Raw genomic sequence first — 24,839 nt, 5'->3', positions numbered from 1 at the left:
TCCCATTAGGGGTCGCCACAGTGGATCATCTGTTTCCATTATTACTTATGTTGTAAGTAATTGCTATGTAAATTGTTATTCACTATGTAATCCAATGTATATACTGTCTGTTTATTTTAACTGTGGAGCTTTTCTCCCCGGGCCTCCGCTGAAAATGGACCTACGTCCAGTCAGACACTCCCGGTCAACAAATTTAAATAAATAAAATGAATAAAATAAAAAATAAAATAAAAACATTTCTTCCTGTCCTCTGAAAATTGTTCTGTCACACCAACCACCTGCATGTCGTCTCTCACCACATCCATAAACCTTATCTTAGGCCTTCCTCTTTTCTTCTTACCTGGCAGCTCCATCCTTAGCATCCTTTTCCAAATATACCCAGCATCCCTCCTCAGCACATGTCCAAACCAACGCAATCTTGCCTCTCTGACTTTGCCTCCAAACCGTCCAACCTGAGCTGACCCTCTAATATACTGATTCCTAATCCTGTCCATCCTTGTCACACCTAGTGAAAATCTTAACATCTTTAACTCTGCCACTTCCAGCTCTGACTCCTGCCTTTTTGTCAGTGCTACCGTCTCTAACCCATACAACATAGCTGGTCTCAATACCCTCTTGTAGACCTTCCCTTTCACTCTTACTGGTACCCATCTGTCACAAATCACTCCTGACACTCTTCTCCACTCATTCCACCCTGCCTGTACTCTCTTCTTCACCTCTCTTCCACACTCACCATTTCTCTGAACTGTTGATCCCAAGTACTTAAACTCATCCACCTTCACCAACTCTACTCCCTGCATCCTCATCATTCCTCTATCCTCCCTCTCATTCACACACACATATTCTGTCTTAGTCCTGCTAACCTTCATTCCTCTCCTCTCTAGAGCATATCTCCACCTCTCCAGAGTCTCCTCAACCTGGTCCCTACTCTCACTACAGATCACAATGTCATCTGCAAACATCATAGTCCATGGGGCCTCCTGTCTGATCTCCTCTGTCAACCTTTCCGTCACCATTGGAAATAAGAAAGGGCTCAGAGCTGATCCTTGATGTAATCCCACTTCCACCTTAAACGCATCTGTCACTCTCACTGCAGACTTCACCACTGTCACACTACTCTTGAACATATCCTGTACCACTCTTACATACTTCTCTGCCACCCCTGACTTCCTCATACAATACCACAACTCCTCTCTAGGCACTCTATCATATACTTTCGCCAAGTCCACAAAGACACAATGCAACTCCTTCTGATCTTCTCTATATTTCTTCATCAACACTCTCAGAGCAAACATTGCATCTGTAGTGCTCTTTCCCTGGATGAAATCATACTGCTGATCAGTAATCATCAGCTCCCTTCTTAACCAAGCTTCCAGTACTCTTTCCCATAACTTCAAGCTGTGACTGATCATTTTTATCCCTCTGTAGTTACTACAGCTCTGCATATCACCCTTTTCCTTAAAAATAAGTACCAAAACACTTTTTCTCCACTTCTCAGGCATCCTCTGACTTTCCAAGATTTCATTAAACAATCTGGTTAAAAACTCCACTGCCTTTTCTCCTAAGCACCTCCATGCTTCCACTGGTATGTTATCTGGACCAACAGCCTTTCCATTCTTCATCCTCGTCATAGCAGCCTTCAGATAATCTATTTTTCCTGGCTCTCAACAGCATACAATGTCATCTGGTACAAGTGCTCATGCCATTCTGTGCGCATTCCATAGGATGTTCACAACACCTCTTTAATATGAGCACATTCTTCACATATCAGACCTTTGAAACAAAGGGATTGCTGATGAAAGAAACTGCATCAAACCCACAAAACCCCCTGGAAAGAATGCGGTCCTTCTGAGGCTTCATCTTTCTGTACCTGACTTCTCTTCAAACGTTAGACTTGTCTGACTCCTATGAAGTTGGGCAAGCATGGGTGACAGCTCAGTCTTTGGGTAAGTCAGAACCATAGAATTCTTGAGACAGTAACTGCCTTTATTTGGCCCATGTCCTTTTGAATGAAAAAAGCTGCCACAGACACAATATTGTGTAGATTATTTTTTTTTAAGAAATGTATCTCATTCATTCAGATTGTTGATCTTTCAGACTACTCTCGGGCATTCCTTTGTAAAACAACTGTTACTTACCAGACCTCTTTTACGTTTTACCTTACATAAGCAATGATCTTATCACAATGCACGCAGCTTGCATGACAACTATCTGGTAGTCTGGAATACAGCTTCATGAGATACAAAAATGAGTTTATGGAAAAAGGAATAGCCTGTCTGACTCAGACAGACATTGTGTGAACAGGTCAGAAGATATGCACAGAATCAGACAATTTATGTTTTAGGACTCAGCTGCAAAGACTATAATACTAAATGCTAAATCATGTGTAAATAACTGACAAAGTGGTTTGTTTTGTTTTTGGAAAAGAACAACCACAGGTAAATAGGAATATATGAGACAATGTCATTCTATATGTACTCTCCCACTTTATAAAAGAAATCTAAAGCTTTATTTCAATAATCACTGGTTATGCTCCTGTACCAACCCTGGCTAACATTTCTCTTGACTCTAATCTCCTTCCTTCATCTAATATAACCTTCTTAAAATGCTTCTGTAGAAATTTAATATTTACAATTATACTATACCTTCTCTTGTAAACTACCCTTCTAAGATGTGTATATCCTACAATTAGCATGAGTAGCTCATCTTCTAAAAAAAAAAAAAAAAAAAATTTACATTTTTTTTAACAGTTTCTTTAGCTAAGGTTTTTTATTATAATTACTGCTGTGTAAAACTGTTTTATGTTATATCCACTATTACTATTACTTTTTCTAGATTTTTTCCTGGAGCTTTTCTCCCCGGGCCTCTACTGAAAATGGACATATATCCAGTTAGACTAGCCCGGTCAACAAATGTAAAATAAAATAAAATAAATAAAATAATAAAATAAAAGTATAATTTCTTCTTATTTCCTAATTGTTAACAGCAAGATAGTCTAAGTTCTACACGTTGGTAACTCTGTGTGGAAAAGTCATAACATTTTGCCTCTCAAGCAGGTTTTTGTAGCTATATCAACGCCTGCTCCCCCATTCCATGCCCCCAGCTGCCCTTCAGCTGTCCCAGTATTATCACCTGGTACTGGGGCTATATCAATGACTGTGTGGGCAGGGGAAGTGGATAGGAGCAGCCTGCAGCATCACATATGGTGGCCCTACATGTCAGGAAGGATTTTTTTGTATTTCTGAACTTGGCAGAGTTAGTGACATCACATCCATCAACTCTCCCAACAACAGCTAGCTCCTTGCCCATAATGCCCCCATAATGACATAGTTCTACTTTCAACCTGCTCCTCAAATACAGCATATTCAAATCTTGTTTGTGATTTCAGTACAGCACCCTATCCAGCTTTTTGCTTTAATATATTCCATTCCGTGTTTTCCATGTACTTCAGATGGAATCTGCCTCATTATCTCTTATATAGAGATATATTACATGCAGAAGAACACAGGGAAAGTAAGAGCAGGCGTGAGAAGTTGGAGACTATACTTTTTTAGAGGGACAGTCTCTATTTTCTTTTAATAAGAAAGGTAGATGGGGAAGGATGGGGAAAGCAAGGGATGGAAAAGGGTAGAGGTATGGAAGCAGGAGCTCATAAACAAACAAACAAACAAAAACACAACCAAAAGCCAACAGGGGGAAATGTTAACACAAAGGGGATGGGTTTAGTTTGAAAAAGGATTTATTAACATACAGGCAGATGGAGGGCAATTGATGATGGAGTGGACTGGACAACATATAGGGGAAGAAGATATACAAGGAAGGGCAAAGACTAGGATGGGGCAGAGGGTTGGTAACCCACTTCAGACAGCACACTGCCTAGGGTAGCACCACAAAAAGGTCAGTTGCCATTGTGACTGTCCAGCCCGATGGACCTTGCCTGAGAAGACAGTAATGGCAGTGCCAGGAAGTGACTCTATAAGCTGCACAAGGATCCTTCACAGGTGACCAGTACTAGCTGATGGTCCTTCAACTCCTTCCCCCACCACAGCCATATACACTTACAAAGAGGAATAAGAATGGAGACGCTTACTTATTTCTTTTTTACTGTTGGACGTCTGCTTTACCTGAGTGTTGTTGAAGGATATACATGACAGTTTTATACTGTAAGAGGATAAGGTAATTGGTGTAAATGTCAACAATGGTGTGACTGTGTAGGGGACTGTGTAGAGGCATAGGGGGTGTAATGTCTTGGGAGACTGGAGGGGATATGGCATTAGTAATGAAGCACATATCTGAGGTTTGTGGCCCTTGTGTATTATGCAAGTAACATTTACCAAGCTGTATGATGAAAGATTCTGGTGTGTCCCAGCCAATGTTAATATACAATTGTTGGAAGATAATTGACTTACTGTAAAGTAAACAAATAGCTGTGGGAGAAAAGATATGGTGTCCTATACAGGAAGGTTATCTTTGTCAGGCTTGCAGTATACTGTGTATATACTATAAATACAAGCTGTGTGGATGCTGAGAGTACTAACATTGTGAGTGTAGGACTGAGTTGTATTTGCTGTGTGGGGTGGCCAAGCAACAAAGTCCACAGGTGAGCATAGACTGACCTTGTGTCAACATTCCTCCATTGCTGTACTTTTTAACTGGTGTGTCCATACACCTCTTACAGTCATCACCTCCTGTGGATCAGAGATGTAGGAAAAGCTTCTGCAGTACTAAAATAAGGTTTGGAGAGGGAGCATACACTGCCAGCAAGAAATTAACCTTGTAGGCTTGGAATCAAATGAATTCTAAAAAAGAAAAAAATGTGTTGCCAGTGTCAGAAATTCCTGTATGGGATGCTAAAGCCTTTGCATGTCTAATACTTGAGGTCATCCCTTTCCTACATCTGTACTACCAGTGCATTGTATGTTTAGCCTTAGCTATGTCTGTTTTGTTTGGGGGTGATTACCTACACACCTACCACATAGCAGGTGATTCCATTCACATCTTGTGGGATGCCCTGTCAATGCCTACCTGTAGGTTGCATACAAATTCTGTACTGTACTCAATACTAGCTTATTGTTAATTGGCCCCTGATACACTGTATGTAATAGGAGAAGTGCATGTCACTAGTAGGGAAGGTGGTGAGCAATGGCAATCACATCCTGTGATGGGCCTGTAGTACCTCTGCAGTGAGGGAGGAGCATCATGGTACATAACAAAACAGTTACATTATTCCAAATTCTGCATGAAGGCAGTAAGTTTGCATATGTGGCATATGCACACAGAGATGAGATGACATGCCCCATGTACTGTTATGTCTGCTCCCAGTATCCTTGTCAGGGTAATCTGATACCAAAGCACCACATCACTGCAACACTCAGAGAAACATCACATGTAACCCCTACATACATGTACATACATGTCTGCCATCCCACATCAGTGTTGTAACACAAGAGAGGAATTGAGAACACTACTAGGTTGCAGGTTTATCTGTATAGATGTATATTGTATGTGATCTCCCAAGACTTCACACAGATATTTCTTTGATGTTCCAAGTTGTAATGCTGAGGTTAAAAGCATCATAAGTGTCAGAAAGACAATGACATATTGCTGCAGGCCCTCCATGACCACATTTGGCAGATTCTCTGTCTTGAGAGATTTGATGTGGCCTTTCATGATCGTATCTGGTGGGACATTATATGTGAAATCAATGCTGTTGGACCTATTTCTGAAGAAGGGCCACCAATGCGGTAAGCACAGCATGTACTAAAGCGATGTGCTTTACACAGAATCAGAAGGCCACAAGAAGGGCTCTGCTGACAGAATCAGCAAGGATTAACACTGAGAAGTTATTGACATCTCTGTTTGGGGGTGCAGACAGTTTTGCAAACCACAATGGAGGTGCTAGATATCAATGCTGAGCTGTATATGGCACCATGGATATCCCTAGGTGACACCACAGGTGGGTCTGTTTGAAATTAAGGTAGCATCTACATACACTGTCCACATCTTTGACATACAACATGCAAGAATAATGTCATTGTTTTACAGGAACATTGGGATTGCAAGACTAGAGGCCATCTTCCCATGGCATATTAAACATTTGTTTTCTGTAACACTCTGCTACATAAGAGTACTTTCAGTGGACTCTAGGTGTTCATGAAGGAGTCTTTATTAGCTGGATAATACTTCACAAACAGGCCTATATCCATGTGGTGATGATGACAGCCAAGTTATGGCACAGTCAAAGATCACAATGACAGATTTAGGCAATACAATGGTTACATCCACTCCCCGTTCCATAGATACAGCTCCTTTTCTTATACTACCCACCTCCCAGAACCAGGATGCCATCTAAGAACAAGAAGATGCTAACACATCCACCCAGGCAATGACCTCATCTCCTGTGGCACAATCCCCCTTGGTTGTCATCAACTCCATTGAGTAGGATGATGGTGACATCAGGGTTCAATGTTAATGACTGTATTGTTATCACTCTTCTCCTGATATGAGTGTCTCCATTATCACCATAGTGAGCCATAGTAAGCAGGTCCAGATCATTAGCTACATGTATAACATTATGCACATGTGGAAAGGGTAGTTTGTATGTTGCAGGTCCCCTGTGCTGTCACTCATCATGGCCACCAAACATGCCATGGATGGTCCACCTCTGCTTTTAGTGGGGAGGCCCACCAAGGGAGGGGGCAGGCACAGTTCAGGATCCATTGTGCCATCACCTCAATACTACAGTCCAGTGCTGAAAGTTCTGAGGGGGGGCATGGACATACATACAGATGGGGTGGTTTTGTAGAAACCAACCATGATACTACACACTGTTCATACTCATGCAACACTTCATCCTGTGTGCATGCTGTGGATATTGTCTGTAAACTGCATAGCAGGGAGGACCTCAGTTGACAGAGATGTTCAGGGACAGTGCATACATCTCCTTTGGGTGCCCTGGAGCTGTCCATCAGACCCTGGCACAGTAATGCATCATCTGTGGGGATGTAGGAAAATATATTGTAGTAGTACTGCACATGCACACACACACCCCTCAGAACTGCCCACGACTACCTACTCACAAAACAGTGGTGACACCATCTCCTCCCTGGTGAGAGCTTCTCACAACAACATGCCATGCATCACAGACAGACAGGCATAAAGGCAGACAAGTAGACATACAGAGACACAAACACACATATACACAAATACACAACACATGCACACACACACACACACACACACACACACACACACACACACACACACACACTAGCTCTCACACCATCCCCATGCACACTCTATCTATGTTTGTCACTATGATGAGAACTGTGCCCTGCCTGTAGTACTCTTTTACAAGAGTAACATGCCTGAAGCACAGTGTGGCCAGGCTATACATGGTATAGCACAACATTGGTGTTGTTTTGCATTTGATCATTGTTATATTTGCACTGCCTCCTGTAGTCCACAGTTATAAACCAGATGATGCATGTTAGCCAGTTCCTTGGTTTACTGTACCCGCCTCCATCTGGTATAGTCATCCGCAGCAACCTGCTCCCCCACAGGTTTCTCATCAGACACCTCCACCACCGATGATTCTGGAATCTACTCCTTTTCTCAAATATTTTTTTATTTTATAATATAAACCATGCATACATGTAGTGGTACAAACAATGAGAAAAAACAAATATTACATACAGAGTGGCTTGCATCATTGTTCGGAGGAAAAAAATAAACATGAAAGTCTAATATGTTGAACGGAGGAAAGGAGTAGTATATATTGAGGTATGCATAGTACCCTAACTAACAACAACAACCTAAAAAAAACCAATATTTACAAAGCTACCATAACAGCATTTACACAGTGTCACTAGTTATAGGACTAAATATTAGCATCCTCACTTGAAACTTGCATTATGATATACAGACTCTTCAGACAAGGATAAAAGGAATAACAAAAAAGTATGTAAAGTAAATTGATACACTCATCATAATTTAATCACATAGAATTACTTCAAACAGGCTTTTCCAAAGTTTACTGAAGTAAACTCTTTTCTTAGGTCCATTTATGATGAACTTCTGGGCAGAAATATATTTGATAGCCATATCTTTAAATCCCCTCCAACATAATTTGGTACGATCTAACCAATTATAGGTGATGTAAAGTTTTATGAGAGAACACAGCGTTATTAGAATATGAAGATGTAATTTAGGCAGGCTAGGAGGGGGAATGTTTAGGATAGCCATTTCCCATGAGAGGGTAGAATTGTAGTAACCCATTTTTTTGAGACGCACTTTGAGGGAGCACCATAATTTATGGGAGTTATTGCAGTGCCACATAATATGTAATAAGTCAGCTCTCACGCCAGGACAGCATGTACATATAGGAGAGCTATTGGAATTAAATTGGTTAATTTTTACAGGGGTAAAATAGGAGTTGTTATTTAACATCAATTGAGTGTATAAAAGTTTTTTGAAGGGTGATAGTTCTATACTAGTTTTTATGGCTAGTAATTTTTGGTCCTCTGTAATGAGAGAATTTTGGTTATCCCAGTATTTGGAGAAAAGACATTTTCCTTCGTGAAGTAAAGGAAATAATAATTTGTATGACGAGGAGATTGTTTTATTATTGTTAGAAACTGTGGTAATGATTAAGTTGAGTTTATCAATTACCTGTGATTCAGGGAGAGAATTACTAAATTGCGAAGTTAAAAGTTCTCTAAGTTGACGGAGAATAACCGTATACTTGTTGTTGACCTTAAGGGTTAGTCGTAACTCAGCAAGCGACAGATATCTATGTTTGATAATATCCCAAACTCCGAGGTCTTTAATGAGAGGAAATTCAGTAAGATCTATCATCTTGTTGTTGATTTTAAGGTTTGGGTTAAAGTGTAATGGTTGGAGAAGAGGAAGAATAAGTTGCAGATTAATGTCCTTAATCAACTTTTGAAAAAGTTTTATTTTGAATTTCAATATGGGGAATAATTTTAATCTATTTAGAGAAGTGTGTGAAAGAAAAGGGATAGCCTTAGGATTAATTTTATTAGAGAGAATATGTCTGTGCCAAATCTTTAACCACGCTGGATAGTGGGCTTGAGCTTTGCTATTCATACTAGCAATGGACCATAGTTTATTAGAGCATATAATCATGTAATAAAGAAGAAAATTTGGAAGGCCCACCCCACCTTTCTCCTTAGGTAGACTTAATTTGGAGAAGGAGATCCTAACATTCTTAGGAAACCAAAGAAATTTTACTATAGTTTTATCAAACTGAGAAAAAAGGTTGTTTGATATAATTACATTTGTCGCACTAAATTGATAAAGGAGTCTGGGTAAGATGTTCATTTTCACAATAGCTACCTTTGAAAGGAATGATAGGTTCAATAACTTCCATCTTTGTAAGTCTTGACATATGACAGACCATGATCTTAACAGATTGTTTTGAAGCATAGATGCTTGATTATGTTCAAAATTAATGCCGAGATATTTAAGTTCAAATGAGATATGAAAGGTAGATTCAGGGAAAAAGAAAGGTTTATGAGCTTCAGGATTTATTGGAAGAATATGGGACTTTTTATTGTTAACTTGATAACCAGAGGCCTTGGAAAAGGCACTTATTGCTTTTAAAATTTTTGGCAGATCTGTATTCGGAAATTGGAAGTAAAGGTTTAAATCATCTGCAAAGGCTGACAGTGCTACTTGTGTGTTAAGAGTTTTAGGTATATTATGGTGTGTATTTTGGATAATGTATAGAAAGAATGGTTCAATAAATAGATTAAAGAGGAAGGGAGAGAGTGGACAGCCTTGTCTTGTACCATTAGTGATCCGGATTGGTTTAGATCTTCTTTTATTTATATATAAATAGGTGTATGAGTTTGAATAAAGAATTCTGATCATATCTGAAAAGATCGTAGGAATATTGAAATGTGATAGCGTAGAGAACAGAAAGTCCCAGTTTACTCTGTCGAAAGCTTTCGACGCATCTAAGGTCAGGGCATATAACGGATTTTCTCTTTTTAGTGAACTGCATGAGAGCGTCCATTGTTAGTGTATTATCCCATGTATGTCTATTAGACATAAACCCAGCTTGGTCCGGTGAAACTATATATGGTAGTACCTGTTTGAGTCTGTTAGCTAAGATAGCGAAAAAATTTTGATATCAACATTTATAAGTGAAATAGGTCTGTAATTATGTGGGTCTGTTTTTCTTTGTTATTTTTAGTAATAAAATTGTTTTGAGTTATTCCAATGTATGTCAGTAATTCCATTTTTATAATGAAGTTAAAGACTTTTAGAAGAATAGGGGCAATTTTTGAACTAAAGGTTTTGAAAAAATTAGTGGTGAAGCCATCCGGACCGGGAGATTTGCCTATTTTTAGCTTGTTGATGGCAGTTTGAATCTCTTGAATATTAAGTGGAGCTGACATGAGGGATATTTGATTAGGGTCAAGAGATGGAAAGGTGATGGAATTGAGAAATGTCTCCAACTGTGAGTTAGAGGGATTGAGTTTATTCGTGCTATAAATATCCGTATACATGTCATGAAATAGTTGGATTATATCAGAGTCTGATTTATAAATTTCCCCTTTGTATTGCAGTATAGAGATTGTAGGAGCTCCGTTATTGTTTTTGAGTATTCTAGACAGAGTTCTAGATGGGATTTGTGCCCATTCAGAGTAAGTTGCAATTTGTTTTTGTTCCTGCAGCGAGTAATTATGTAAATGTAGCTCGAGTAGTTCTTTATGTGTTGAATTAATCAGTTTCTCCAACTTAAGGTCAGGATGAATTTTTAGTTTTCTTTCCAAGGAATTTAGTTTTAGAGTTAGATTTGTTTCTTTTTCTTTGTTAAGCTTGTTAAAGAAAGAGGCTTTACTGATCAAATATCCTCTTAATTCAGCCTTGCAAGCCGCCCATTGTATATCCAGCGCGATTTGCGAGTTTTCAAAGTTAGCAGATAATTCAGACAATGAATTATTGATTCTATTTATAATCTCCTTATATTTTAGAAGGTTACTGTTAAGGGACCAGTTCATATGTGGAGAGGTAACAGATGTGAAGATAATCTTAAGGGAGATTTTTGCATGATCAGATAGAAGCCTAGGCTCGCATCTTAGTGTGTTCTTAAATTTGGAGAAAAAATTAGAAATTAAGAAGAAATCTAAACGTGACCAAGATTTATGGCAATAAGAGTAAAAGGTGTACATGCTGTCCTTGGATGAGTCCATACTGAAGACAATAGTGTCCATGAGATTAAAATCGAACATTAGTTCCTCAAGGGCTATGGAAGCTTGAGAGTTATATGAGGGTGAGTTACTGGTGCGATCTAATCTGGGGTTTATCACTGCATTCCAATCCCCTCCTATTATATAAAGGTGATTTGGAAATAAGCTAAGAATGTTATATATCTCTAGGATAAAATTATGTTGTTGAGTACATGGACCATATAAGTTCAAAAATAAAACTGGTTTGGTAAAGTCTGGTAATATGGAGGTAAAGTAACACCACCTACCATAATTATCAGATTTGTATTCGTTTATAGCACCTTGGAACTGTTTCTTGATTATAATTGCTACACCCTTAGAGTTTGAGCTATCACCACCCGCTATTATGGTCCTAATCCATTTTCGATTGGATGTTTTTTCCCATCCCTCCTTTGATAAGTGCGTCTCTTGTAGGAAACAAATATTAGCCTGGGATTTGTAAAAAAGATGTAGTATTAAGTTCTTTTTCATAGCCTTTTGTAGACCTTTAACATTCCAGCAGTCTATATACCAGCTACTGAGTTCCTTAGTTTAGTTAGATATAATGCGATATTATAAGAGTGAGAGAATGTTATTGTAATGTTATTTGTAACTCTATGTGATATGGTTTGTTTAGGGGGAGTAACCTTTGGGCGTAAAAGGAAGAAAAGAGTACAATACATCATTGACACTGTCTTTACAAAGAAATTAACAATGCGGAAAAAGGTAGCCCATAACTTCTTCTGACTAACCCCAGTGCCTAACCACCCATACTCCTTGTAGGAAGAAGCATATAGACATACTAACAAAAACGAAAACTCTTCTATACATATGTACAAAGTATAACTCTTCCAAAAGAGCCTCAAACCTAGAGCACTTGCACCAACCATCCTCTGAGCTTCCATAATTAGGACTAGTGTGAATATGATTTGAATATCTTACGACACGCTTCTGTATTTAGAACAATAGATATTGAAAATGAATCTACATGCCTATACAGAGACGTATATCCTCGGGAGTCCAAAGCTACACATGAATTTTAGGTAACTCATTTACTGTAAACAAAGTTTTAAATACTGGTGCATATGCATTAAAACAATTCTACTTACTTCAGATGTCAAATTATCTTAGCCATTGCGGAGAGTATATATACATTTGTGTAGAGTAACCTTACACTAACCAACCACTAACTCCTATAATATCAGATCACAACCGCCATTTAGAAAAAAAAAAAAAGGAAAAGGGAAAACCCATCATATTAACTGGGTAAATCAATTGATAGCCCACAGTTTAACTAACAAGCCACAGCCACATGTCATTTGACTCTGTATGATTGCATGGGATAAAGCCATTTCCCTCAGCTTTAGAACCTTGCACTCTTAGCATAATTGAATTACATTCCTTGGACTTAGAGATAATCGCTAAAAACTAATCTAAAGCCAGCTATGCATCTTAGAAAGTAGTAAATAAGATACATTGTATTAATTACCTTAGGATATATCCCTGTTACTAGCATCTCCACAAGATTAAAAATGTAGGCTACAGTACTCAAATAATGAAACAACATGTGGCTAGTGAACTGCTAGAAAAAGTAACTTAAAAAATTATTAGCTAAACATGAATAAACCCTTAGCAGGGCAACCTATAAATGAAGTTATTTTGCAAACTTTGTATAACATGACATATAACACTATAGTATTCAACTGGTAAAGAAAAACATTGCTAGAAGTCCATAGAATGTACACTTTCGAATAAGTTGCAGCTTAATACAACTATACACCAAAGAGACTAGAAAATTGTTCAAAAACATTAGAAAGTTGTCCCTTAATAAAAGACTGAGTGTCAGCTCCAAACACCATTTAAGTAGCGACAGTCACCATAACAACCAGGTCGAGAAGCTGGTTAACAAAACCCGTGTTGTGTATATTATTTAACTCATTATGACTTTGTACAAGTATAATCATCCTCCGTAGACAGCTTCCTAGAACCTGTTCTATTATTAGCGTAATATGTGTGTCGACGAAAAACTTCAGCTGTATGCAGCACCTCGATGTGTTACATATTATTTATTACCTGTCTAGATAGCCGGATTTCAGTAATTGCTCCTATAAGATTTCAACCAGAGCATAATCTGCACACTTTGCCTAAAAGGCGATGTTCTTCCTGTAACATTCGGACAATGCTCCGTTTATATTAACCAGCTGATACTGCGATGGTAGCAGAGTGTTCCAACCTAATGGAACCCACTTGGAAGCAACATAGGAAGATAACTGTTCCTACCAACATGAAGTATGTGCTGATAGTTAATAGGACCTTTGCTATTTCTATTAACAACTGGTATGAGCATATTTGCTCGTAAAGAAGAGAAACACCGGTTAAGCACACTTTTGCCTAAAAGGCGATGTTCTTCCTGTGCCATGCGGACTATGCGCCGTTTGTATTGACCAGCTGATTCTACGATAGTGATAGGGTGTTCCAACCTAATGGAACCCATTTGAAACAATGTGAGAAGATGACTGTTCCTACCAGCACGAGGTGTGCGCTGACAGACAAAAAGGCCTTTACTCTATTCATCAATAGCAGGTAGGAGCATCTTTTGCTTTTGAGCATTGGTAATCATGTTTTCCGAAACGTGTTTCTAAACAGAACAGTGAGTGCCAAGTAAAGAACTGTTTACTACCATCATGCAAGAGTCGCTGACAGCAACATATAATCAGTAGGTTGGAGCTTTGTTGAAAGCCTTAATAAAGGCTGTTTTAGCTTCAATTTGAGTGTTAACTGAGTATCTCACCTCGTTATAGTAGAAAATCAGATTGTTGGGGTATCGCATTTGAAACCGGATGCCTTTTTTAATTAAATCTTCACAAAACGGAGCTAACTTTTGTCTGCTTTCTTTGATAGATAAAGGTAAATCTTGTGAGAAGGAGATTTTATGATTTTTCCACATAAAGGATTTATGTTTTTTTGCTGCAGTTAATATTTTTTGCACTACTTGATAGTTGAGTAGTTTAACATAGACTTGGAGAGGAACTGTGGAGTCCTGACTTCTACGAAGCGCTCGGTGGGCTCTTTCAATGGTAATTTCAGTTTTCTCATCAGTAAGTTGTAGCAATGCTTCAAAGATTTGTTCTGCAGTAATAATTAAGCTTTGGTTGTCATAACTCTCAGGAATACCTCTAATTAGAATATTGTTTCTCCGACTTCTTGCCTCTAAATCTGTTATCTTCATTTGTAGATCTGTTATGACTGTTGATTTAGCACAAAGATCTTCAGTGAGAGTTTGAATTTGAAGCTCATTAGACTGTGTTTTTTGTTCAAGAGTGCCCACTCTTTCAGCAATCTGAGCGACAGATTTGCCAATGGTTGATAGCTGTTCCGAAAAGTTCTGGATAGCTGTGTGAATGGGTTGTAAGGCCTGTTGTAGTTCATCCATGTGAAAGCCAGAATTCTCATTAGAGCCAGTTATATTTTTATTGAGTTCCATCTGCTGTTTATTAGTTTTTTGTCTTTTGGAAAGATTCTCTTTTTCTGGTGAAAAGATTACAGAAGACTTAGCTTTGGTTGTCTGTGTCTCCATTATAATAGGGTCATTCGAAGATTTTTGCTGTCTGGCCATGTGGTCTTCAATGTGCTGCAGCTACGATTAGGCCTTCTAGATCACAGTGAGTATAAGACTTTGAGAGCAGGTATGAAATATGTGGTTGATTTGATCTCTGTTTAGTATCTGAAGATCTAAAATGCGTTGATTTTATGAAGCTGTAGATAAATCCTTTGTTCCTATGAACAACCCGAAGCTTTGAGATATATAAAACTAGTATAAAGTTAGATGAGGTAGGGAGCTCAGATTAGATGCAGTTTACCAGGCGACCACCATCTTGGAATGATTCTGGAATCTACTCCTACACCATATCACTACCCTGATGTAAATGTCTGTAAAACATAATGGAGAGTAACAATGCACAAATTTTACTGCATGCTTAACTGCATGCTCCAGAGTCATATTGCAGTGCACCATCAAGACATCCAGACAGTATAAGCTGGTACACATCAGACTGAACACACATTTAACAGTGGTTCTGGAATGTGGCACTTCATTATTGTATGCATTCTCTGCCATGGTGTGTGGATTTTTTATTGGTGTCATAACGTCAGAGCATATTAGGCATCTCCATTAAGCTGGTTCCATGGAAAATCACCCGGCACAAACCACTGATGTAAGTTGCACTTGCGCCAGATGCTGGAATTGTCAGCATTGCCTGGATGACCTGTATTTTATACAATGTGCATTGCAGTCAAAAGAGTGAACCCCTTACAGTTAATATAAAATTGTCCCTGCTCACCAGATGGGGATTTTATTGCAATGCAGATGCTTTTAATGGCTCATAGTACCACAGGAAACTGGGCTATATCATAAAACACCCATAAACTGTTGCTTCTCCCCTCTGTGTAACATGTACACCACAGATTATTCCCCAAATGCTGTAGTCTAGCACCAAGGAACTGGTGAAGTATCTTTGAGGCAACTGGCTGGATACATCCAGATTATCTCATTTGTATCCGTAGCTAATGCTCTCAAAACTGTGCATACTTTGTTGTCCACAGGAATAGTTACACCATGCATCCTATGGGCCTGCATATGAGGGTGCCACATCTCAGCTAGCTCATTTATCATGGCTCTAGCAATTCTGTGCTAAGAGGGCATGGTATGTTAGGCACTGATGGATGACTCATCATCCCTGACATTGACAAGCACTTCCATGACTGCCATCAGCAGCACCAGCCTCTTGCACATGCATATTGGATAATGTGATGCTACCCAGTACATATTTTGGTGGTCTGTCTCACATAAATCTATGATACTGCTGTCTTCAACAAGTCTTGTGGTAACATCCCTCTGTGCAAAATGTATACCTTTCTGAATCATGCTGCCATATTGTTTAACCTCATTTACATCCAACATGGCCTTCCTTAGTTGAGAGTTGGCTTAATACTTAAGGTGTTTACTTCAAAGACACAAGGTATAGGGTTTGATTTGCACCTCGAGAAAATGACTAGACTTAAACAGACCCCCCTGGGATTATTAGCCTGTTTGTCACTTGTAATAGTACTGCTCATTTTCATGTCATAATATCACCATTTGTGTATTATGCAAGCTACAGTATTTCCTGTCTTTCTTTAATTGTGCTCATTGCTTCTCTGAATTGCTGCATCTCAGCGTGTGGCCTCTTATTGTGTAAAAATGGCTACCATGATATGGTGACTGTTTTTAAATCCCTTGGATGGGTTGTTTATGCTGAAAATTGAAATCTAATTGAATCATAATCTCTTCTTTCTACATTTTCTTCGTTTTATGTTATATATACCTAAGAGGATGTTGGGGAAGAGAATGAAATAAGGGAAAGCTGATTTATTTTCATATAATTCCTTTCTTTCTCCTTGGCTTTTTCAGCACTGTAACACAAATGTAGAGTTACACATTTTATATCTCATACTCTTTTGTAGTATCTTCAATGGAAAAATAGCTAAGTTATTCATTTAGAGGATGTACCTAATTTGTATTAGGCTTGTTTGCTTTAATGATTTAGAAATGAGGCTTAGTTTATAGGTTATTCTTTAATAAGGAATCCACCCTTAATTAGGCTACAGAATTATCTATTCTGAGGAAACTAATTATTATTATATAACCGTGAAAGCTATAACAAAATATAAAGATAAAATGTCCTATTTTGCACATCATTCTAACAGTTTTTACTCCCAAACATGAATAGCTAGGGATTGCATTTCCTCTTGTTTAATGTTAAGCTTCATTTATTTGAATTGTTTTTATTTTTTATTTATTTGTTAACTAGGTAACCTATTGGATACAGGTGTTGCATTTCAGGTATGTCCCATGAGCACTGCCTGGCTATGTGTCTTGTTCAGAGTCTCACAGCTGACACATTGAAAATGAATAATTCAACCCCCCAACTACAGGAGGCAGGTTCATTCACAACCCACAGTTGTAATATAGGCTCCATTTCTCATCATGATGTTTTTACATTAGCATAAAGAATAACATGACTGACTTGTCAGATTACTTCTTAGCTAGTAAAACTTGTTTACTTCAAGGAATGGTTTCTTAATGAAATACTCTTTTTCAAGTATAATGGCAAGTAAGAAGCTAATAGATTATTTTGTGAGATTATTTATAATGTTATTTAAATGGGAGTATTTCCATCTGATGTTAAAATAAAATATAAGGACTAAGACAAACAACTTGTAGAAAATTCACATAGACCTATATTTCTATTCAATCTATACATTGCATTTTGTATGGACATTATAACAAACATAATCAAAACCTTCACATTGACCAGACAGCTTTATATTAGAAAGAAAAATTGAAAAGAAAAAAAATGAAATGATGCATTTTCAAAAAATATTTCATTAATATATCTAATGTCTAGGTATTGAGAAAATAATTGATTCTCTTTATAATAGCAAATAATATAACATTCTATAATATTATAAAATAGTTATGTACCCATTTACAACATGTAGCAGAACTGGTTCAAATTCTTCTAGATTAATAATTATCATTAACAGCATCAAACTGTGATGCCCATTATCTCTAGTAATACCTATAGCCGGCAACACAAAACAAAGTTTAATATCAAACACCTTGAATCTGGGAAGGAATTTAAATCTAAATGGTTGCTATTTGCAGATGATCTTGTCCTTATAGTTCAACAATGTATATTTTTTTCCTGGAAATTAATAACTTTTAGAAAGTAACGTCCTTCCCAAGTTAACATTTAATAGTAACTATTACTTTTGTAATAAATCATCAACTAAAGCCAAATATAGTCCACAGATATTTTTCAATTGTGAATTTTAAAATTTAAAATATTTATTTTAATAGCAAACACTACAAAAAAAAACATAAAAATAACAGTAAGTCTGTTTTGTAGAGCAATACTGCCCTCCAGAGTGAGCTTGACAGGGAAATAATGTAACTTCCAGGGGTGGGTATGAGTATCTAGGAAACCCATTATTTCTCCGTAATCTCCATTCTGATGTTCATTATCATTTGCACATTTGAGCAATAATTCACATTCTTGCAAGGGTAATGGAGGATTTACCCGTGCTACCTCTGGTAAATCCTCTATTAACCACAGCAGAATGTGAGTTATTACTATTGTACAATGATAGTATGTCATTGGATGAAGACACATTAAGCTACCTCTACTTCCTCTGTCATCTAGTGGATGTGTGACAATGCACATGTGTAGGGCAGATCTGTACCAAGTCTTGCATTGTATATTAACCTCTCCATGTCAAACTTTCCGTAGAACATTAGCCTAAATGCAATTTCTGACACTTCTTAAGGGAGTCAGGAGTACACATGCATACAGCTGTTCATGTTAGGATGCCTGCAAACTACTCACATCCTATGATTTCTTAATAACTTTTCCATTGTTGTACATTTTTGCACTTTGAGGAACAGTTTTGTGCTATGTAGAAAGTTGAATATCTTTATGGTTTACAACTTAAGGGCTGAGTTTATGTTCCTTGATTAGTGGTATAGAAAATATGATGTCTGTAACTTTTATTTTAAGTAGCTAGAGCCACAGTGGCTTATGTGACCCTTATTTTGTTTTTGACGGGACTTGCTTCTATAGGTAAGGCTGGGTTTACAACTGGCAGGCTGATTGCTTTGTCTAATCAGTGTGAATGTTTTTGAGTAACTGTTAGGTTTTATTTTAGAATGTAATATATTATTCTGATTAGAAGTGATGCTAATATCTAAATACACTGAAATAATGGAAATGATGGACTTATGAAGTCTGATTTTAAAATGCTGATCTACTATCCTGTGTTTAGATACAGTCATAATAGAATTACCTAAGACTATCAGTTTTAGCTTGGTTTTTATAACTGAGGATTGTCTAAATGTTAGCCTTGACCTGTTGTCTTAAATTTTTGTAACTTATCTGAATTATGTATGATACCTAGTGATATTCTGTGAAGCAGTTGCCCACCAACTGTTTTATTATATTCACATATCAATTTTATTAAGGATTTATATATACAATCATAGTACAACTAAACATTTTGCCTTCTAGCATAATGGGTTTTAGCTTTTATTTAACAATAAGGACCCAGCAAACAGAAAAAAAGATGGAACAGAGTCAACACAATATAAACCATTTTACTTAACAAACCTGAACACTTTCACAGTTGATGTAACTGCTTCATCAGACATTAAGAAACACAATATAAAAGCACATTTATATATGCAGTATTACATCACTTCCCTTAATTATTCCTCCCACTCCCAATTAAATCCTACTTAAAAACTTAAAGCAACTACACACAAAAATGCATGTTATCGCAGTCTAATAATATATAAATGCAATTCATGGGAAACATAAAATACACGAAATCTAAGAATATGCAACTATAAACATAAAATGTATAAAACTCACACACACATATTGTAATGCACACATACACATATATTCATATTACAACACCAATATTTAGTTTTATTTTTAGATTGAGATGATGCTGCATTACAATATATATTCTGTCTTTTTTCTGTTTGCTGGGGCCTTATTTCTACTAAGTGGAATGCTTATCAGGAACCTCTGGATACTTTTTTGTGGTTTTATTTAACAATGCATATATATTTTATAAATCTCACACATTGTTACTCTTGCCTACATGTCTTCCTCCCTTATATTATACAACTCCCAACACTTTCCTTTAGTCCTCTTTTATATTTTTCCAATGTGTCACTCATGTTCCATCAATGAGTGTCAACAAACACTAATGTAAGTATCTTATCTCCACCTATTTATCCTTTTGCAACACTTTTTTTTTAAATTTCCACTTTATATAGTCATTCCAAGGCATCCTTTCTTTGTTTTCAATCAGTTCAGCACACATTATATTCCATCTTCCTTTATTTTTCCAACTTTTCTGTAATCCATGAATCTTTTCTTTTCTTCTTCTCTGTCATTTTTCTAATGCTATCTTCAACTGCCTTTACTTACACCCTGTTTTTTGTTGTGGACCCTTGCTTACTTTCAGGTCAGAGAAGTTTATAATTCCCAATTATGAAATTATTTTACCTTAATTTAGATGATAAAATCATATTAAGGTACTGCAAGGAAAATAATCAAAATGGTTCCTTAATATGATTATTTTATACATACCTAATTCCGTAATAAGATTATTGCTCTATATATTGTTCTATATCTCTTCTTTGGTTCTTATCCATCTCATATTTCACAGTCTCTTTACCCAGCCATCATGCCTACTTCTGTATTATTCCTTTATCCATTGTATCCCTGTTATTTACTTCTCTGTCTGTTGGTCGGGTCTATATTAGAACACTGAAAATTCAAAATGTCGAGTGTTCTAATATCGAATCCTATGAATCGAAAATTTAAAACATCGAACATTCAGAACAGCAAATTGTTTCCTAGCGAAAAAATTTGCTGTTCCAAAACACATACACAAAACACAAGCACACTAAACAAACAGCAATCCACACACATACACCTAAACTCTTACACCTAACCCTACACTAAACTATACATACACCGCTAACTATCCACTTACCTTAACCCAAACCCTAACCCTAATGTCCATTACTATCGCACAGTCACCTCACCCGCGCCCTAACCCTAACCCACCCTAACCCTCATGTCCACACAATCGCACACTTACCTGACCCACGCCCTAACCCTAACTCACCTAACCCGCCCTAACCCTCACGTCCACACAATCGCACACTTACCTGAACCCAACCTATAGCTTTTCACTGCAGCACTGAAAATACCAAAGCAACCGAAACAGACAACTGAATTCTTTCACTAGGAAAAAATTCAGTTTTCTGTTTCTTCGATATTTTCAGCGTTCACTGAAAATGGATCGATATTAGAACACTCGACATTTTGAATGTTCGGTGTTCTAATATAGACCCTGTTGGTCATGTTAACATCTGTCATTCCATCCCACTGTCCTCACTGAGTCATATCAATGTGATAAATCTAATCACATAAACGTAGGAGAATGGAATTTGCCTCTCCTTGATCCTCCTCAAGTTATTTTTGGCACTTCCTGATCCTGCATGTAAATTACACAGAGCCCCTACATCTCTTCAGTTGATCCCCCAACATGTCCATTTTGTATATGTTTACTACCTTCATTACCATCAAGGAATATATTATCTTTATCAGGTTTACTATAACAAGCAATAATTGCATTCTTCTCTTGAATTTCCTAATGTCTGTTACCCTTTGGTCTTACCACTGTGTAGTTATTGTCAGCAATGTTTCTAAATGTTCTCCATTATTTTACTTACTTTTCATTTAGGTCCTCATTTATCCTATATTAACTTTTGTGTCAAAGCTTCCATAGTTTTTTCTGTTGTTGCATTCTAATTTTGACTGTCACTTAAATGCTTCAGACTCTTCTACTTTGAATATACCACCATTCATAAATGGACTGAAAAATAAAATAAAATAAACTCTTGTCTAAATGTAAACTGTTTTTTTTAGCCAAGCCCCCTGTTTTATTCAATAGATTGCATGATAAACACCATACATTTGAAACATTAATTTGTCCTTGCAGATTTGCATTTCTTTTTAATACAGTAGTATTTTACAACAATGTAAAATCATGGCCATTATTGCTGCTCCAGTGTTGCTGAAAACATTAACATTAACTCTACCCATTTTAATAACGTAAACATTCACGAGCCTAAATTGCATTTTGTAATGTCAAGATTCTGCCACTGATATACTTTAGTATTTTATCTGACAGTCTTTAACAGAATCCTTTTATCCTTGATAGGCAATATTTAAAAATGATACTGGAATGAATGCTGCATAAGAAATAGACCATTGTTGACAGTGAATGTACTGTATAATTTTCTTTTACTTGAACTGTGCTTCACAAAATAAATAGATGCTGTTTAAACAAACTGCTCAGACTACAGTTTTTGGGTGTCTTTTATATTTCCAGATTTATGCTGATTATATATAGGCTTAGCAATATTTATGGTTTCTTACCTGCCATCTAAGTCCTCAATATCCTTCACAAATAGTCCTCCTTGGTGTTTGCACATATTTTTACATGCTCGCATGGAATGCTTATCCTTAAATATGATATAATTTTTGCCATATTCCTTATTTCTCAAGAAATTAATACCTTCCTTCAGATTCAGAACTTCACTTGGACTCAAAGTAAAAAGAATTTCTGCACTTTGTTCCATGACAGAATGCTGAAAGGAAGAAGATTTGGCCATTAGTTTTGAAAGAATAAAACAGAAATGGTGCCTCTAAAGCCTCTGTCTCTTTTTTTCTGCAGTACTAATTATCAGCAAAATGATGAATGACAGCATGCATTTGGAGAATAGTTTTAAGCAGAGTTCTGTGTTTATCTGTCAGTAATGTGCCCCCTATCAGAAGCTATTATTCAGACTCAGCCATCCATTGTAAGTCCTTCCAATAACCATTTAGAGCTACATATGCTTATATTCTCCAAGATGCTGTACATATGGAAGATACATTGCATGCAAGTAAATAGTAAATATGAATATATTTGGGAGTTATGCAATAAGGTACATAAAATGCTTAACAGAATACGTTGTGGTCTGAAAGACATAATATAATTTCTGTTACAGCTCTGAATATTACTCACAATAATCGCCATTCAGAAACTGTGCCCAAACTATAGATGCTACCTTTCCTCTGTATTACATCTGTAGCTTGTAGTCATATTTTAAGGGCAAAACATGAAAAAAAAATAACATAAGATAATAACAGATGTGAAGGCTGCCAGCCCAGCTAGATATAATTTTGTAAATAATTCTGTCATTGCAAATATTAATATGATCCACAGCCTTATGTAACAAATGTAAGAAAACTGTGTTATGTTCTGATTTTCCAAAAATGTAACCACAGTGCACCCTGCTGGAAAAAAGCTGATAAGTGAAGGATTTTATGACTGTGTTTGATCTCAAGCTAGGAGACAGAATGTCTGCAGCTAGAAATTCTTTCTATTGTCCTAAGACAGAGATAATTACTAGGTTTCACATGTAAAGTTTATTTTATTGCCGTGACTTTCTGGCAGGTGCAGATCAAAAAGAAACATTAAATTTTAAGTTTTGTGAGTCTGGGAAACTTAAGCAGAAGTAACAAGAATGATGTAATCTGAAATGACTCAGCAATAATGTGTATTATCAATTTAAGGGCTATCTCAGAAAGTAAGGATAGCATTTTGTATTTTGTTCTGAAGCTGACAACAACTCACCAGCACTTTGCTTTGCTCTCTAAGTAAAATTATTTAGAACATAGTTTCTCTTACAGACAGATAGGAATATAACCAGATTAGTCTAGTTGTTTTCTATATTTATGTGAGACTATCCTATAATATTGTTTTAAAATATTTTACTATCATTTTTGAACTCTTTATTATCACTGTGTTGAACTGATGAGTATTTTCTTGTGTTTTTATTATATATATATATATATATATATATATATATTATTAAATATTTTTAAACCTTTCAACTGTGGCTGTTTTGTGCAGAGTTAATTTAAGCTCTTAGCGTACTTGCATGTATTTGGTGATACTGTACTAAGCCACTCTAGAATAGCCTTAAAAGTTTGGTCACACTTACTCTTTGGATAACAGTAACATTACACAGTAGAATTCATCACCCTTTGGGAAGGGTCTTAATAGTAGATGATAAGAGTAGTTGGTGGCAGGTGGTACTACAGTATAGTCTGGGCAGAAGGGGACATAGCTAGTAAACCTGTTCCCCAGGAGTGTCTGTGTGTCTTTACATAAATCAAATCTCAATGTGTATGTTGGCTACTTGGGCAGGGACCCAAAGCACTGGTTGGACAGAGAAGGTACTGGAGGTTTTAGCTTGACTATTCAGCTGAGATCTGAACCCAATAGTTGTGCCAGTGGGGAGTCTTATTGGGGATCTGGAGAGAAAGGGAGAAACCAGCCCCAGACTGACTGTGATGTCTGTGTGCTCTTAAGGGAAATTGTACTTTACTGTTTGTGTACTTGTTATCCTCCCAGTGTGGATGCCCCTCACTGGATTTGGTGGTGAGGAGAGAAGCTCCTTGATTAATGGGCCAGTGCATGGGTGTCACGACAGGCTAAAAGAAAAATAGCAAAATAGTAATCCCTTCCCCTTTAGTAAAACAATAACAAACATTAGGCTACAGTATAACTCAGCTCACAATCTTAAACATTATAGTATATCAAACAATAACTATCAGATAATACATAATGGGATTTACTTTTAGAATGAATTAAACAAAAACAGCTAGGTACACCAAAAAGGGATGTTTTAACAGTTGCATTACAGAAAGCCCAAATCAAGTAATGATGAGGTTTGAGCAGAGTGAAACACATGGATCATTGTTTACACAAGTTGTCACTCAGGAACTGTCATTACAATGCTTTATCAGATGTAATGCCAGAAAGTATTCACCAATGTTAGATTGTCAAATTACCACTGTAAAAAATATTGTCAAAAATTCCAAGTTTCCACTGATCATAGTTTCATAAGTAAGTACTAGGCTAGCT

At 36.9% G+C, this 24,839-nt stretch overlaps 1 protein-coding gene across 1 annotated transcript in view; it reads right to left on the bottom strand.

The window, feature by feature from the left end:
* LOC122801694 (cytidine monophosphate-N-acetylneuraminic acid hydroxylase-like) overlaps window positions 1-22,510 on the bottom strand; it is a 700,032-nt gene extending 677,522 nt beyond the window's left edge. The window contains exon 1 of the mRNA XM_044071206.1: window positions 22,301-22,510. Coding sequence (XP_043927141.1) covers window positions 22,301-22,503 — 203 coding nt within the window. The 5' untranslated portion in view covers window positions 22,504-22,510. The remainder of the gene's footprint in view (window positions 1-22,300) is intronic.
* Between the last annotated feature and the right edge of the window lie 2,329 nt (window positions 22,511-24,839).

The sequence above is a fragment of the Protopterus annectens genome, chromosome 5.part0 (assembly GCF_019279795.1).
Source record: "Protopterus annectens isolate FY-2018-M chromosome 5.part0, PAN1.0, whole genome shotgun sequence".
Lineage (NCBI taxonomy): Eukaryota > Metazoa > Chordata > Ceratodontiformes > Protopteridae > Protopterus > Protopterus annectens.
This window is presented reverse-complemented; position numbering and strand designations above follow the sequence as displayed.